Here is a 13,595-nt window from a genome sequence, read left to right on the forward strand (position 1 = left end):
GTTGGAATGCCACAGCCTACCTGAGTAGGCAGTGCAGGCAGTTCTGAAGGGAAAAAGGGGTCCAACCCAGCATTAGAGAGTTGTTCCTAATGAAGAGGCCGGTGAGTGTAGTTAATAGATTATGGTAGTGCAAAGTGCTTTGAAGAGCAAGAGAATCCGGTGAAATAAACTGTTTTCCTCATATCTTTTACTGGTGTGGTGTTGGCCATTGGGGGGGTGGGGGATGGGGGGTGTTCCGCTGGAGACTGTCACCTTTTTTTCTTTGACGAATTTGCAGGTCTGAGGCATAGGACTCCACAGCGTGTAGATTATGGCATCTGTGGCCCCCATGGCCTTGGCAGAGGCCTGCACTCTCTGAGTGCCTCTCGTTATTACTGTCTTTGGGTGCACACCCAACAAGTCATCAGATGGTAGACAAAGGCCATATACTCTCTTGCTTGTTCTCTTTACCAAGGCTGAAGACACAGTGATAATCCAGTATGTATTGGTGAAAATAATATCATCATTATAACATAAAAAGACAATGGTGTTATAAACTGGGTAGTGATCTTAGACTTTGCGTTATGTCAATGTGAAGAAGCAATAAAAAAGACAGGTACCAGCGCAGTGCATATTATATACTGTATACCCTCAACCCAACACATTACTGCATTGTTAATACAATAGAGACAAGCTCGTGAAAATGTCAATGTCAGATGTATGGTAAGTTTATATTAACTTTATGGTAATCTTAACACAGTAGGAGTGAAGCTGTACGCTGTAAAAGCTGTTCTGCTTTCGTCAAAGACTTAAAAACACCCCTTTGGACAATGGATCCATCCAAGTGTATTCACAACCCACCTGGATGGCTGGCAATTTATTATTGTACGTTTATATTAATTTAATGATAATCTTAACACATTAGGAGTGAGCTCAGCCAGCAAGCTGTAAAACTGTTTTGCCTTCGTCAAAGATTCTAAAAACACAAACCATGAGGCTAGTGGACCCCATCCAAGTGTATTCACAAGTCACATGGATAGATGGTTGGCCTGACAGTATATTGGCTTCCCTCCACTACTGTTTAAAATGAACTTACACTTTTCAAAAGACACCACACACTGCTTACTGTTCGCTCCGAAAAATAAAGTAAGAAAAAGAACAGTAAGCAGTGTGCGGTGTCTTTTGAATTTTGTTCATTGTGTTCACCTTCTCCTGCCTCACACCTGCACCTGCATTGCTGAGGGCTTGTGCACAAGGACTCTCTTGAACTTTGTACTTACACTTTTGTTAAGGCATCCATCCCCTTGAAGACATCTTTCGGCAGGGACTCGAGGTTGTTGTAGGCAAGGCTCCTGCATGGAGGGGCGAGGGACAATAAATCAAACGGCCGGTGTGAGTAAAACAAACGATAACCTGTGGGGGCTAATTGCTGCGCTCATATATTTCTCTTGGCACTGGGAACACATACACAGTACGCCAGTGTTTCTCAAACTTTTCCTGCCATTCCCCCCTTCAGAGGAAGGCTGACTGTCTGTGCCCCCCTCGAGCAAAACGGTTACGAAAATACAAACAAATAGGCCTTCGTAAAGTTTATTAGAGCCTAATATACACGTATATGGCCTATGATGTTCTGTAAATATTAGTGAATAAATTAATTCATATATTGTGATTGTAAAGTGAATGTGTTGACTTAATGGCAAAGCAGAAAAGTATTAAAAAAGAAAAACCTTCTGACTTCACGCGCCCCCCCCTCCAATACCTCCGCGCCCCCCTAGGGGGGCTTCCGCCCCACTTTGAGAAACACTGCTGTACGCGCATTCCAGCAGCGTGATTCATGCTCTGTTTTGCATGGAGAGAAGACAGGGCACATAAAGCAGCAACAAAAAAACCTGAACTGTACTATCCCGGTTACCGTGTCCTGCTTTGACTGTTTGTGACGGATGGCAGGGTTGCCAGATGAGGCTGATGATTTCCAGCCCAAAAAATGCTCAAAACCCACCTAGAAGCACAAAATCCCGCCCAATTCTATTGATTTCTATGGCAAAAATTGGGCGGGCTTTCCTGCTAAATACCATTTTTACCCGCACACAGCCATCCTAATCAGTCCAATTGGGCGGGAAACAGCCCAATCTGGCAACACTGACGGATGGATACCTCAAAATATTATGTGTTTCATAGGGCGCCACCCACGCCGCGTCGCCAGACGTTTGAAGCCTCATGAAAGACAGACAGACAGACCGCAATTTCTGGTCTGCTTGCTATTAATGGTGATAAAAGGCCTACTGTCCTCAAAGTGCCAGGTATCAAAGTGGTGCCCGGGCTGGTTTGTTTTATTGGCATTTTGAAATGAGGGAGATGGAAATAAACTATTAAAATATGATATAGGCCTACCGATATTCTACCATAGCCTTAAAGGGACACTGTGCAGGAAATGGTCAAAAAAGGTACTGCAACTATGCTGCTCATTGAAACTGGGCTGCTTATGGCCAAAGTTGATCTTTACATGAAAGTTTACAAAGTAATACACAAATATTTCCAAGCATGGTCCAAGTAGAGTCATTTTTGCAGCTAAAAATGGCTATTTTTGGAAATTCAAAATGGCGGACCATGGAGAAGATCCCCCTTTTCATGTATGAAAAGTGCAATTTTTCCAGCCATAATGAATACTTAGAATTTGATGCTGATGGTAAGTATTGATGAAAAAGGTAACATTAGTGAATGGGCAGCATGAATTCTGGAAATAAACAACTAAGAATCTCACACAGTGTCCCTTTAAGAAAGAGTGCCATTTCTGGTCTGGTTGTCACGAATGGTGATAACAAGTGAGAGGGCAGAGGGCCTGATATCAAAGCGGTATCCTCCTTACAATAATGTTACTTGTTCACTCCACTGGTGGCATCTCTCCCTTAACTTTATTTTCGGGTTTCAGACTTTGTCTTTTGCATGTTTAACATCTTTAAAAGCCATAAAAACCATGTAGCCCCTAGCGCACCGTACCTCCAGAGGCAGCCTGTAATAGTCATTGAAATGTAACTACCATAGGACTACAATACTATGACATAACACAGGCCCTTTAGTAATGCACCACGACTTGGTCATTACCATAGTGGTAACAACAAATGTATAAAGCCGCGTCTTAAGGGGTTAAATACAATATTCATAAATATTTGTATTTAATTTTAACTTCAAGTGTGAGGAACATTAAAACCCTGATTTCAATGATATTAACAGAAAAAGACAATAAAAAAAACACATTTATTTATTTCTGTAGGTGGATATACAGCGTTCTGGAAAATTCATATTGTCCTCCGCTTTTATTTCTGTTGAACTCACCGAAGCCTCCTTCTACATGAAACACACCGCCACACAAATAAACTTGCATTCAGCCCCAAAAATCTTTACAATGTAGCATGTACTATACTGTATATAGTGCTGGGCAATATGACTATATATATCGTTATCGTGACACCGCCACACAAATAAACTTGCGTTCGGCCCCGGAAATCTTTACAATGTACAGTAGCATGTACTACTGTAACTAGGGCTGGGCAATATGACGATATGTATCGTTATCGTATATTGTGACCTTTCTCCTATATCGTTTATATCGTGATATTCAATTGTATACAACTGATAAAATTACTATCATTTAATTGCATTTCATGTTGTCACAATACACACTATAAGTTCATGTAGGCCTAACTGTAAAAATAACAATAAAAAAGATCAATTTTAAAGAAAGGTTGTTTTGCGACATGAAAAAATAAAGAGCAAATTGAGAGAATAACTGAAAACTAGGGCTGTAACGATGCACTCAACACACGATTCGGTTCGTATCACGATTTTTGAACTACGGTTCGATACACTCCACGATTTCTGAAATGTAGCTCAGCTGAAGCTTAGAAACACTATCACCTCAAATTATATGGTTGTTTACTGGACTGATGGATAGCGAAACTTTCAAAGGGCGTATTATGATACTGCCTCCATACATCACGATACAGTATCGTGACTCTGAGTATCGCGATTTCTCGGTTCAATCCAATATTGTTACAGCCCTAGAAAAGGTATGTAATTGTGCTATATCGTGATATATATCGTTATCATCACACACTCATCCTGGCCACGCCAATTCACACATAGAACTCACACGCACACACTCACACCCCCTCAGCATGGCCACTCTAACACACACTCCCACATGACTTCTACACCTCCATCCACCAAGACTAGTGCAAACACACATTGTTAAAGTGGAATTCACCTCTGGGCAATGTGTGCTGTTATCACATGTAATTTATCCTCATTTTGCATTTTACATGAGAAAAATAAAGTAATTTGCATTATTTCGTTTAATTTAATACAATTATGTGCTGAACCGCGATTGCCAAAGCTATTTTAACGTACTCAGTTAACCAACAATGCACTGCGGGAAACTAAGTAATCGTTGCCAGGTTAATGCGTCACCTAATTCGAAGGAATCTTGCATTCTGGCTGCTCAGTGCTCGTTGCCAGCAGTCGTGGCAGAAATCAGAGGAGGCAAAGTAATCCATATCGTGATATAGTTTTTTTTCCCATATCGCCCAGCAGCCCTAACTGTATATATGATAATAATTTAATATAGTATCTTCTGTACTGTTGCAGTGGCTGCCAAATGCTAGAGGCGTTTTGGAAGTGTGCAGAGCACCAGTGAAGACATTATTTAACAGATGGGTGCATTATTAATAACACAATTATGTAATCGGCAGGCAACAGATGCACGCTCAGCTTGGGAGCTCCACATGGGAAATGTGGAGAAAACAACAAAGCAACAGATCTCTCAGTAGCCTGGTCTTATACCGTACAACGTGTGTGTGTGGACATGTGAATACTTGAATCCTGCACTTGCTCTGAATCATCAGTTGATTGCATATTTTAGAGCTTAATTTCTCTTATCACATTAGTTATACTGTTAATATATTTTTTATTTTTTGGGCATCTGTGGGTTGCTTCCAAACACCATCTCACTGCATCTATATAGTGACAATAAAGCACTCTACTCTACTCTACTACTCTCTACTCTACAATATCGTACCAGCTTCGCACAGAGGGTCTGAATATAACTAAGCCATGATTTCTGGTGGAAGGGGTGAACTCTATTCTATTGAACTCTATTGGACTCTACTGAACTCTGTTCCTCTTTCTGAAATGACCCCAATTGCTGAATTTTGGTCATCATTTACGGCCAGCCAAACCACAAGCTAGACCAGGTGTCACCAACTTGGTGCCCGCCAGGTAGCCCTCCAGGAGCTTCTGAAGTGCCCACCAAGGATGTTAATAAACAGTGACGACTACCAGATTTTAGTCACAGTTAATTATTTTCCTAATTTAAATAAATATTAATAATACATATTTATTATTTATAACCTATAACCAAATGACCATTTAATAATAGTGTGATTTGAGAATGATGCCAAGAGATCAGTAAGAGGATTTTGAACAAAAGTAGCCCTCGGGTATCCCTCAGTAGCCCGCGGGTAGCCCTTGGTAGCCCTCAGACCAAGAAAGGTTGGGGACCCCTGAGCTAGACTATATGACCTCATTGCCCTGTCAGCTACTGTGCTACTGTGTTCGATTATTGGCTAGGGCGGGACCGGTTGCGACACCAATGATCAAGTGTCATTCAACAAGATCAGGGGTGCGATTCCAAGAACCTGGTTCAGTAGTAAACCAGGTTATAAAGTGAAAAGTGAAAGCCCATTGGGAAACTCCAACTCCCATTGTCATTGTGACACAGCACTCCACAGCACACAAGTGAACACTGCACACTGCACACAAAGAAATTGCATTTATGCCTCACCCGTGCAAGGGGGCAGCCCTCAGAGGCGCCCCATGGGGAGCAGTGCGGTGGGACGGTACCATGCTCAGGGTACCTCAGTCATGGAGGAGGATGGGGGAGAGCACTGGTTGATTACTCCCCCCACCAACCTGGCGGGTCGGGAGTCGAACCAGCAACCTCTGGGATACAAGTGTGACGTCTAACTACATGGCACCTGTGGGCTATGTATTGCTAGGCTTACCACTTCCTATAGGTTAACCTGGCCAGGTTTATCACTTAACTACATACTTGGACAGTCTTGGAATACCCCCCAGGCTCAGACATAATCAGTAGGGAAATGCGAACAAATTGCACATGACATCACCTAGTAATCAGTATTGCACCAATACCGATACCAATATCAGTGGATCGGTGGATCGGCACTAAATTTGTGGTATTGGTATCGGCGAGTACCAACAAATAGGGCACAGATACCATTTACAGGTGCTTGTATGACACTTAAACAGCCTTGAAATGAGTTATTTCATAGAGGTATTTAAAAAGTATAAAAACCTTCATAAAGACCTTCATATATATACATATAAAATAGGGTGGTATCAGTATCGGTATGGTATCGGTATTGGCCGATACTGCACAGCCAGTTATCGGGTATCGGTATCGGGGCCAAAAAATGGTATCGGTGCAACACTAGTAATCATGCTGACAAAAACAGGGCTAAGGACTGACATTGTATCCTGTGGGGAAGAGAATACTCACAGGTGAATGAGGGACTTCAGACCACGGAATGCGTAAGGCGATATCGAATCGATTTTGTTGTTCTCAATGAACCTAAAAAAATCATAAACAAAAGTAGTCATTAATAACCACAAACAGTAAATCATGCCCAAACTGTATGAACAGGAAGACTGTAGCTTCTCGGCACAGAGGGGCCCGCCGCTGCTGGGCCCATTCAATCAATGCTAAAATGAACGGTAACACATTACTTCAGGAGTGTCAAACTCAAATTGACCGAGGGCCAAAATCAAAATCTGTCGCGAAGTCGAGGGACAAACTCAATATTTAATTTTTCCACAAACAGCGTCACCATTGTAGATCAAATGTGCCGGCACATATTCTGTTGCCTATTTGTGGGCTTTTTCACTGTCCTGACCCCTGGGCTCATATTCCTGACAAGTACTAAAAGTGTAATTAAGAAATAAGAAACTAGATACTGACAGGTATCCATGGTGTAATGAATTAACCAATGAAGGAATTAATTAATAAGACACTAAACACTGACAAGTACTAAATGTGTAATTAAGAAATAGGAAACCAGACAGGTATTCATGGTGTAATAATTAATTAATAAGACGCTAAATACTGACAAGTACTAAAAGTGTAATTAAGAAGTAAGAAACTAGATACTGACAGGTATCCATGGCATAATGAAGTAATTAATTAACAAAATTAATTAATAAGACTCTAAATACTGACAAGTACTAAAAGTGTAATTAAGAAATGAGAAACTAGACAGGTATTCATGGTGTAAGTAATTAATTAATAAGACGCTAAATACTGACAAGTACTAAAAGTGTAATTAAGAAATAAGAAACTAGATACTGACAGGTATCCATGGTGCAAGACTCTAAATACTGACAAGTACTAAAAGTGTAATTAAGAAATGAGAAACTAGACAGGTATTCATGATGTAAGTAATTAATGAATAAGACTCTAGGTACTGACAAGTACTAAAAGTGTAATTAAGAAATGAGAAACTAGACAGGTATTCATGGTGTAAGTAGGCTAATTAATGAATAAGACTCAATAAGGTACTGACAAGTACTCCAGGTGTGGCAGGCCCAGGAATGCGTCCTCATCAATGGAGTCAAAAGAGTTGGCTGTGAACAGACTGCAAAAGCACACAGATCACATCAGATCGTTATCATCATCAACACACACACACACACACATACAGACGCACGCACACTAACGCAAGCACAAGCACGCACACACACACACAGCACACTAACGCAAGCACAAACACGCACGCACGTACGCACGCACGCACGCACGCACGCACGCACACCTCTCTTTGTCTCTCTCTCACTCTCTCTCTCGTTCTCTCTCTCTCTCACACACACACACACACACACACACACACACACACACACACACACACACACACACACACACACACACACACACACACACACACACTCATACTCGCACATGCACGCCCACACATGCACACACACACACACACACACAGTCACACACACACACACTAGACGAAATATAGGTCCCCTCGTCAGTCAAGCTTGTAACGTCTGTGATAACAAAACACTGACACAGTGAAAACAAAGAAGTCATTCCTGCCCCAGGGGCCTCTAGTCACGCACTCACACTCACACTCACTAGAGATGGGATTTATGGCTCTTTTTCGGGATCCGGATCTTAGTAGCTCGTTCCTTTCAAAGAGCCGTTCAAAAAACTGGATCTTTTGGCTCTTTTTTAAATGATTTATTCAGTGTTAAGAATGTAATATTTTGACTCCTCCTCAAGGTAATTTTGTCCAAACAACAACTGATTATTCTCCTGCTTCTAAAGACCGTTTTTGCCTCTATTTGGGGCAAACAATTGTGTTTTTTCCCTAATTTTATTACTCTGGTCGAGGTCACGTGCTTAAAATGAATGAGAAATGAACGAAATAACGGTCGAGTGGCTCCCCCAGCTGTGATCCGGTTCCCATCGTTCACTTCAGGGAGCCGTTCAAAAGAACCGGCTCGTTCATGAACGACACACCTCTAACACTCACACTCACACTAACCCAGCGTAGCCTGTGGTGGTAGTGCGAAAATAACTCATGTCATGTTTGAAGGGTAGTGGTAGTGCGAGCTTGCGTGTACTTTTTCATTACTCCACGCTCGCTGCAAAAAGGATTATAATTACAGTTGAATTATTAGGTCATTAGGCGCCGTCAAGAAAGGGCTTGCGCGTCTTGCACTTTGTCGTCTATCCTTCTTGGTCTTCTACTTACAACTCCAAAAAATAACCCGGAGCAAAGGATTTCACTATATTACAGTCAGGCCTGTGCAGCAATATTATGGCATGTGTTATTCGTAATGATTGCCGTTATACGGTATATTTCACTAGTTTTCTTACTTTCTTTAACTTTTCATTAGGTCATTATACAGGCAGTCAAGAAAGGGCTTGCACGTTGTCGTCTATGCTTCTTGGTCTTCTAACAACTCCAAAATATAACCTGGAGCAAAGGATTTCACTACACTAGGCCTACAGCAAGCGTGTGCAGCAATATTGCATGTCCAAAGTTATTCATAATGATTGCTATGTAAAGGTTGTTTTTAAACTAGTTGTCTTACCTTCTTACTGTTTACTAGGCCATAGGCAGCCAAGAAAGGGCTTGCACATTGTCTAACCTTCTTGTTCTTGCTACAGCACCACAAAATAACTTGGAACAAAGGATTTCACTACACTACAGCAAGCTTATGCAATATTATTGTCTGTCCAAAGTTATTCATAATGATTTATATTAGTCATTTTCTTACTTTTTTATTGGTTATTAGGACATTAAGCTGTCACGAAAGGGCTTGCATATTGTCTATCCTTCTCGGCCAAAATAACTTGGATGATTTTGACTACAGCAAGCTTGTGCAATAATAGGACTTGTGCAAAGGTATTCATCATGATTGCTATAGTTTACAAGGTCACGAAGTTGCTAGCACATTGCCTATCCTTTTTTGGTATTCTTACAACTTATAACCCCGAGCAAAGGATTACACTTGTCTTGTGCACCATTATTGCACGTCCAAAGTCATGCATAATGATTGCTATTTGTTCTTTCTACACTGGAGTTTTCTGCTCACTTGACAGGCAGGGAAAACTGCCTCTGTTTAAGGCAAAGCACTTGAACTAAGAGTAATGCAATCTGAGCAGAGATCGGGGTAGAAAATAATTTGATTCTACTTTCCCTGGTAGTGTTTACATGTAGGCTACCTCCCCATTTTAGTGTTTAGGAAACCATGCAGACACTTAAGTGAGGACTCTCTCCGACTGCTTGGTGTGGTGTGGTGTGGTGTGTGTTCTCCTCTTAATGGACAAGGCCATGTACCCCAGTGGGTTAGTGCATTGCATACTTTCTTCACGCCAATTTTAAGGCCCTTTGTGCGTCAGACAGCAAGAGGAGCGCGCGGCCAATAGACGTATTGTGCTCCCCCGGAGCAAAACAGGTTGCTTTTAATCGGTGCAACCCCTTTCAACCCCGTGGAAGTAACGGCGATCAAAGCACGTTGGTTGGTAGCCTATGACATGAAATGAAACAGCCCTGAAAGAAATGTGACAAAAGAACGGGGAACTCACAGAAGCTGTAGAGCAGGAGTGTGCAGGAAGCTTCCCCCCGCAATCTCGGTGAATCCAGATTTCACAAAAGAGCTGGAATCCAAATCAACAAGACCACCAACACCACAACTCAAAATTAGTCACACACAGAGAACTGATAGGCGTGTAGGCAACAACAATCAACGGGGAGGAAGATGACAACAAAGCACTGCCTGCACTCAAATGGAAACAAATAGGAGATAGGAGCTACATCACTTACAGTGACACCACGTCAGGTGGGAAACTGTGGGGAACCGATCGTATGTTTTCACATAAGGCATTATCTTTGGTGCATGTGCAAGATGCGGGGCAGCGGGGTGTCTTCGGTCTCCTGCCCTCCGCCAGGAGCAATAGAGTACCGATCCACAGCAGGAGGGCGCATCCTCTCACGGTTTTGTTAGTGTATCCCATCCCTATGGTCGCTATAGCCACGCTTTGGGTGGAATATTCCTGAGCATGAACCTTAGTGTCCGCCGTGGGAGACTTGCTTGTAAAGATCCGTCCTTCTTGTCTCTTGAATTAGAGGCTGCTTCTCTCCCTCTTCTTTTTTTTGGTTCTTTACTCTAGACGCCGTGTGATGAATGCAAGTGAGCAGGCTGCGAGTCGCGATGGCTAGGCTGAAATCCAAGCGATTCGTTCTGCGAGACGCAGCATGGCGATCAGTGAATGGATACAAAAAATATCATAAAAGAAAAGACAACCGGCGGTCAACCACAGTCAGTGCCAACTTTTAAGGAGAATTAAAACCCAACCAAGTTATAATTCGTGAAAAGCAAAACAGTGGAAAACAACAAAGTCCGTGCGTAAAAACCCACCCCGATGAGCCCCACACGACCGACAGACGGCTCTGTCCAAGAATCGCTATCCTTGGGTAGTCTGTGACGTCTGCCTTTTGATGATACGATGAGGTTGACAACGTTGTGGTACCCTTTCAGAGTAACCCCTGCCAACTGAGTATGGGCTTTTGTCCATGTAGTTTCATTTATGTAGATGGCTCGGTTGAGGAGGGGGATATCCATGAATAATTCCGGAATATTCATGAGCTTTTTAGTGCACCTGCGACCCACAGAATGACAGCCAATTAAAGGACCCCAAAATTGCAATGGTGAAACACACTTTTGTTTGTGAATAGGCTGGATGGAGACACTCAGATCAGGCAAATAGACTATTAGCCTATATGAGTATAGAGTAGGAAATAAAGGTATCCAGTAGCAATAGGCCTACATAAATACAGCTGCTAGCCAAATATAGCCTACATTGCACTCTGAATTTAATAGGCCTAAGGGCTATAGCCTAATAAAGACAATTTTACAAGGAGGTAGGCTACAATTCGAATCAAAGCCTTAGAATAATCTTCACAGTTCCACGTTTTCGTGCGCTCATCTGTAACAAAGATCACCATTATTTTGGCAGGGTGGCCAGGCAGAGGTCCTTCCGAGCATCCCCCACCCATCCGAAATAGCTTCCAGAGAACCCCGCATGGAGTTAAAAGCGGAATCTGTCTTGTGTTCATTCAATGGGGGATCTTTTCTCTGAATCATCTTGGAATACAGTGTAGTTTTGTTCAAAGCCCTGGAAAAGTTGCGCCCCTTCTAACCCCTCCTCCCAAATGGGTCGAGTTATTATTTATCAGAATAAAAGATCAGTTGTTCCCCATCGTCAAAAATGAAGCTATGCAGCTTTTTAAAAAATGTGACGACTATACCAGGCTATGGGAATGGAATTGTGTTGACTTATTTTTAAGCGTTTGCGGCTGTCAATGACTTATTGAAGGGCCATAGGCCTATGTAAAAAAAAAAAAGAAGTCATGTTTATGTCACAAATAGCCTAACTGTGCTGTGGAGAACTGTGGTATGGTGGGTCCCCATGGACCAGGGTTGTAAATAACCAGAAACCACGCTTCTTTGTATATTGTCAGGTGGGAATTTCATTGCCCGTGGAGGGGGAGGGGTTAAACATATCTTTGTCACACCCCTCCCCGCCCCCTTCAGTGCGTCATCTTCCAGCGACATTTCACATGTAAACACACCGAATGAAGTATTGGAAATATGGACCGAAGAGGACTGGATCTTGTAAAGGTAATTATATGCTTTCTCCATTCTTCTATCGCTTTGCTATCTTGTTTAACGTTTGTTAAATGATATGCTAAGCTTACCAGCCAACACAAGTATAACGCATTATAGAGAAGACGTAGTTAGCAGGCTGATACAAAATGCTAGCCCCATCCACCTCCTCTTTTACACAAACCAAAGAAGGTGGAGCTGTAGGTACATTCTTTGCACAAACCTTATTTCGCATTTTTCTAAATGACCCCTTTCCTGAGGCTGTGTGTAAATTTCGGTCATGGCATGTGCATGGACAGTGGGCTACATATTTAGATGACTGCAGACTAACCGCTGTAAGTTATGTTGCTGGTGATAAAACATGCTCCTAAATTTGGTTAACGAGCGTCAGCTAAGTGTAATGTAATGTAAAAAATAATAATAGTTTACTGCGAAATGTAGGCCTATTAGATATTTGATGATAAACCAGACTAGACCATGGCATTGGCCCTTTTATCCTCCTCTCTTGTGTTCTTCAATGACCTAGAAAGTAGCCTCTGGTGCGCGTCCTTTTGGTGCCCCGGTGTAGCCTTTCCAGCATCATGCTGAAGCGGCTTTTTAAAGACCTGAGTCATCCATTCAGATGCTGCTACCTTATGAGACACCAGACAGCCCCGACTGCTGCATGCAGCTGTGCGTGCTGTTTCTAACCATGTGCTGTATTTATGTCCGTATTAAACCAGCGCACACAGTTGCTGCATTGCTGCTGTTCTTGACTATGCAGAAGGAGTGCAGAATAAGCCATTTCTGATGCGTTATGCCAGCAGTTTACAGAGTCCCAATCACATGTTTTAACTGGGTGAAGGACAGGCGTGGAGTGGATGAGCATGACATCCTCTGCATTCATTTCTATTCTGAGACTTTTTCAACCTTTAATTCAAAGTTTATTTTCATTCATATCAGCAATCTGTTGACGTGTGCTCGCTCTACTTGGTGTGTGTGTGTGTGTGTGTGTGTGTGTGTGTGTGTGTGTGTGTGTGTGTGTGTGTGTGTGTGTGTGTGTGTGTGTGTGTGTGTGTGTGTGTGTGTTCTAATCTTCACAGGTCCATGGTGGTGGGGGCTACGACTCTGATTTCAGTGATGAAGAAGGCCAGGGAGGATCAGGTCATGGAGTCAAGAGGTAGAGGCCTACAGCATCTCTCTCTCTCTCTCTCTCTCTCTCTCTCTCTCTCTCTCTCTCTCGCTCTCTCCCTCTCTCTCTCTCTCCCTCTCTCTCTCTCCCTGTCTTCATCCCTTCTTCTTTATGAAGTTCTTTCAAAAAAGGAAAGCATAATTTTCTCTGTTTATTGTGTGGTGTGTGTGCATGTTTGTGTGTGTCCTCC

General features: G+C 42.5%; 2 protein-coding genes across 2 annotated transcripts in view; one reads left to right on the plus strand and one right to left on the minus strand.

The window, feature by feature from the left end:
- Positions 1 to 11,593, minus strand: part of lgi1b (leucine-rich, glioma inactivated 1b) — a 26,218-nt gene extending 14,625 nt beyond the window's left edge. The window contains exons 1-5 of the mRNA XM_063220797.1: positions 10,392 to 11,593; positions 10,154 to 10,225; positions 7,614 to 7,685; positions 6,554 to 6,625; positions 1,260 to 1,331 (exon numbers count right to left, since the gene is read on the minus strand). Of these exons, the coding sequence (XP_063076867.1) occupies positions 1,260 to 1,331; positions 6,554 to 6,625; positions 7,614 to 7,685; positions 10,154 to 10,225; positions 10,392 to 10,582 (479 nt within the window). The 5' untranslated portion in view covers positions 10,583 to 11,593. The remainder of the gene's footprint in view (positions 1 to 1,259; positions 1,332 to 6,553; positions 6,626 to 7,613; positions 7,686 to 10,153; positions 10,226 to 10,391) is intronic.
- A 558-nt stretch (positions 11,594 to 12,151) lies between these two features.
- The window catches only part of fra10ac1 (FRA10A associated CGG repeat 1), a 29,595-nt gene continuing 28,151 nt past the window's right edge, over positions 12,152 to 13,595 (plus strand). The window contains exons 1-2 of the mRNA XM_063220798.1: positions 12,152 to 12,249; positions 13,317 to 13,393. Of these exons, the coding sequence (XP_063076868.1) occupies positions 12,220 to 12,249; positions 13,317 to 13,393 (107 nt within the window). The 5' untranslated portion in view covers positions 12,152 to 12,219. The remainder of the gene's footprint in view (positions 12,250 to 13,316; positions 13,394 to 13,595) is intronic.

The sequence above is a fragment of the Engraulis encrasicolus genome, chromosome 17 (assembly GCF_034702125.1).
Source record: "Engraulis encrasicolus isolate BLACKSEA-1 chromosome 17, IST_EnEncr_1.0, whole genome shotgun sequence".
Classification (NCBI taxonomy): domain Eukaryota; kingdom Metazoa; phylum Chordata; class Actinopteri; order Clupeiformes; family Engraulidae; genus Engraulis; species Engraulis encrasicolus.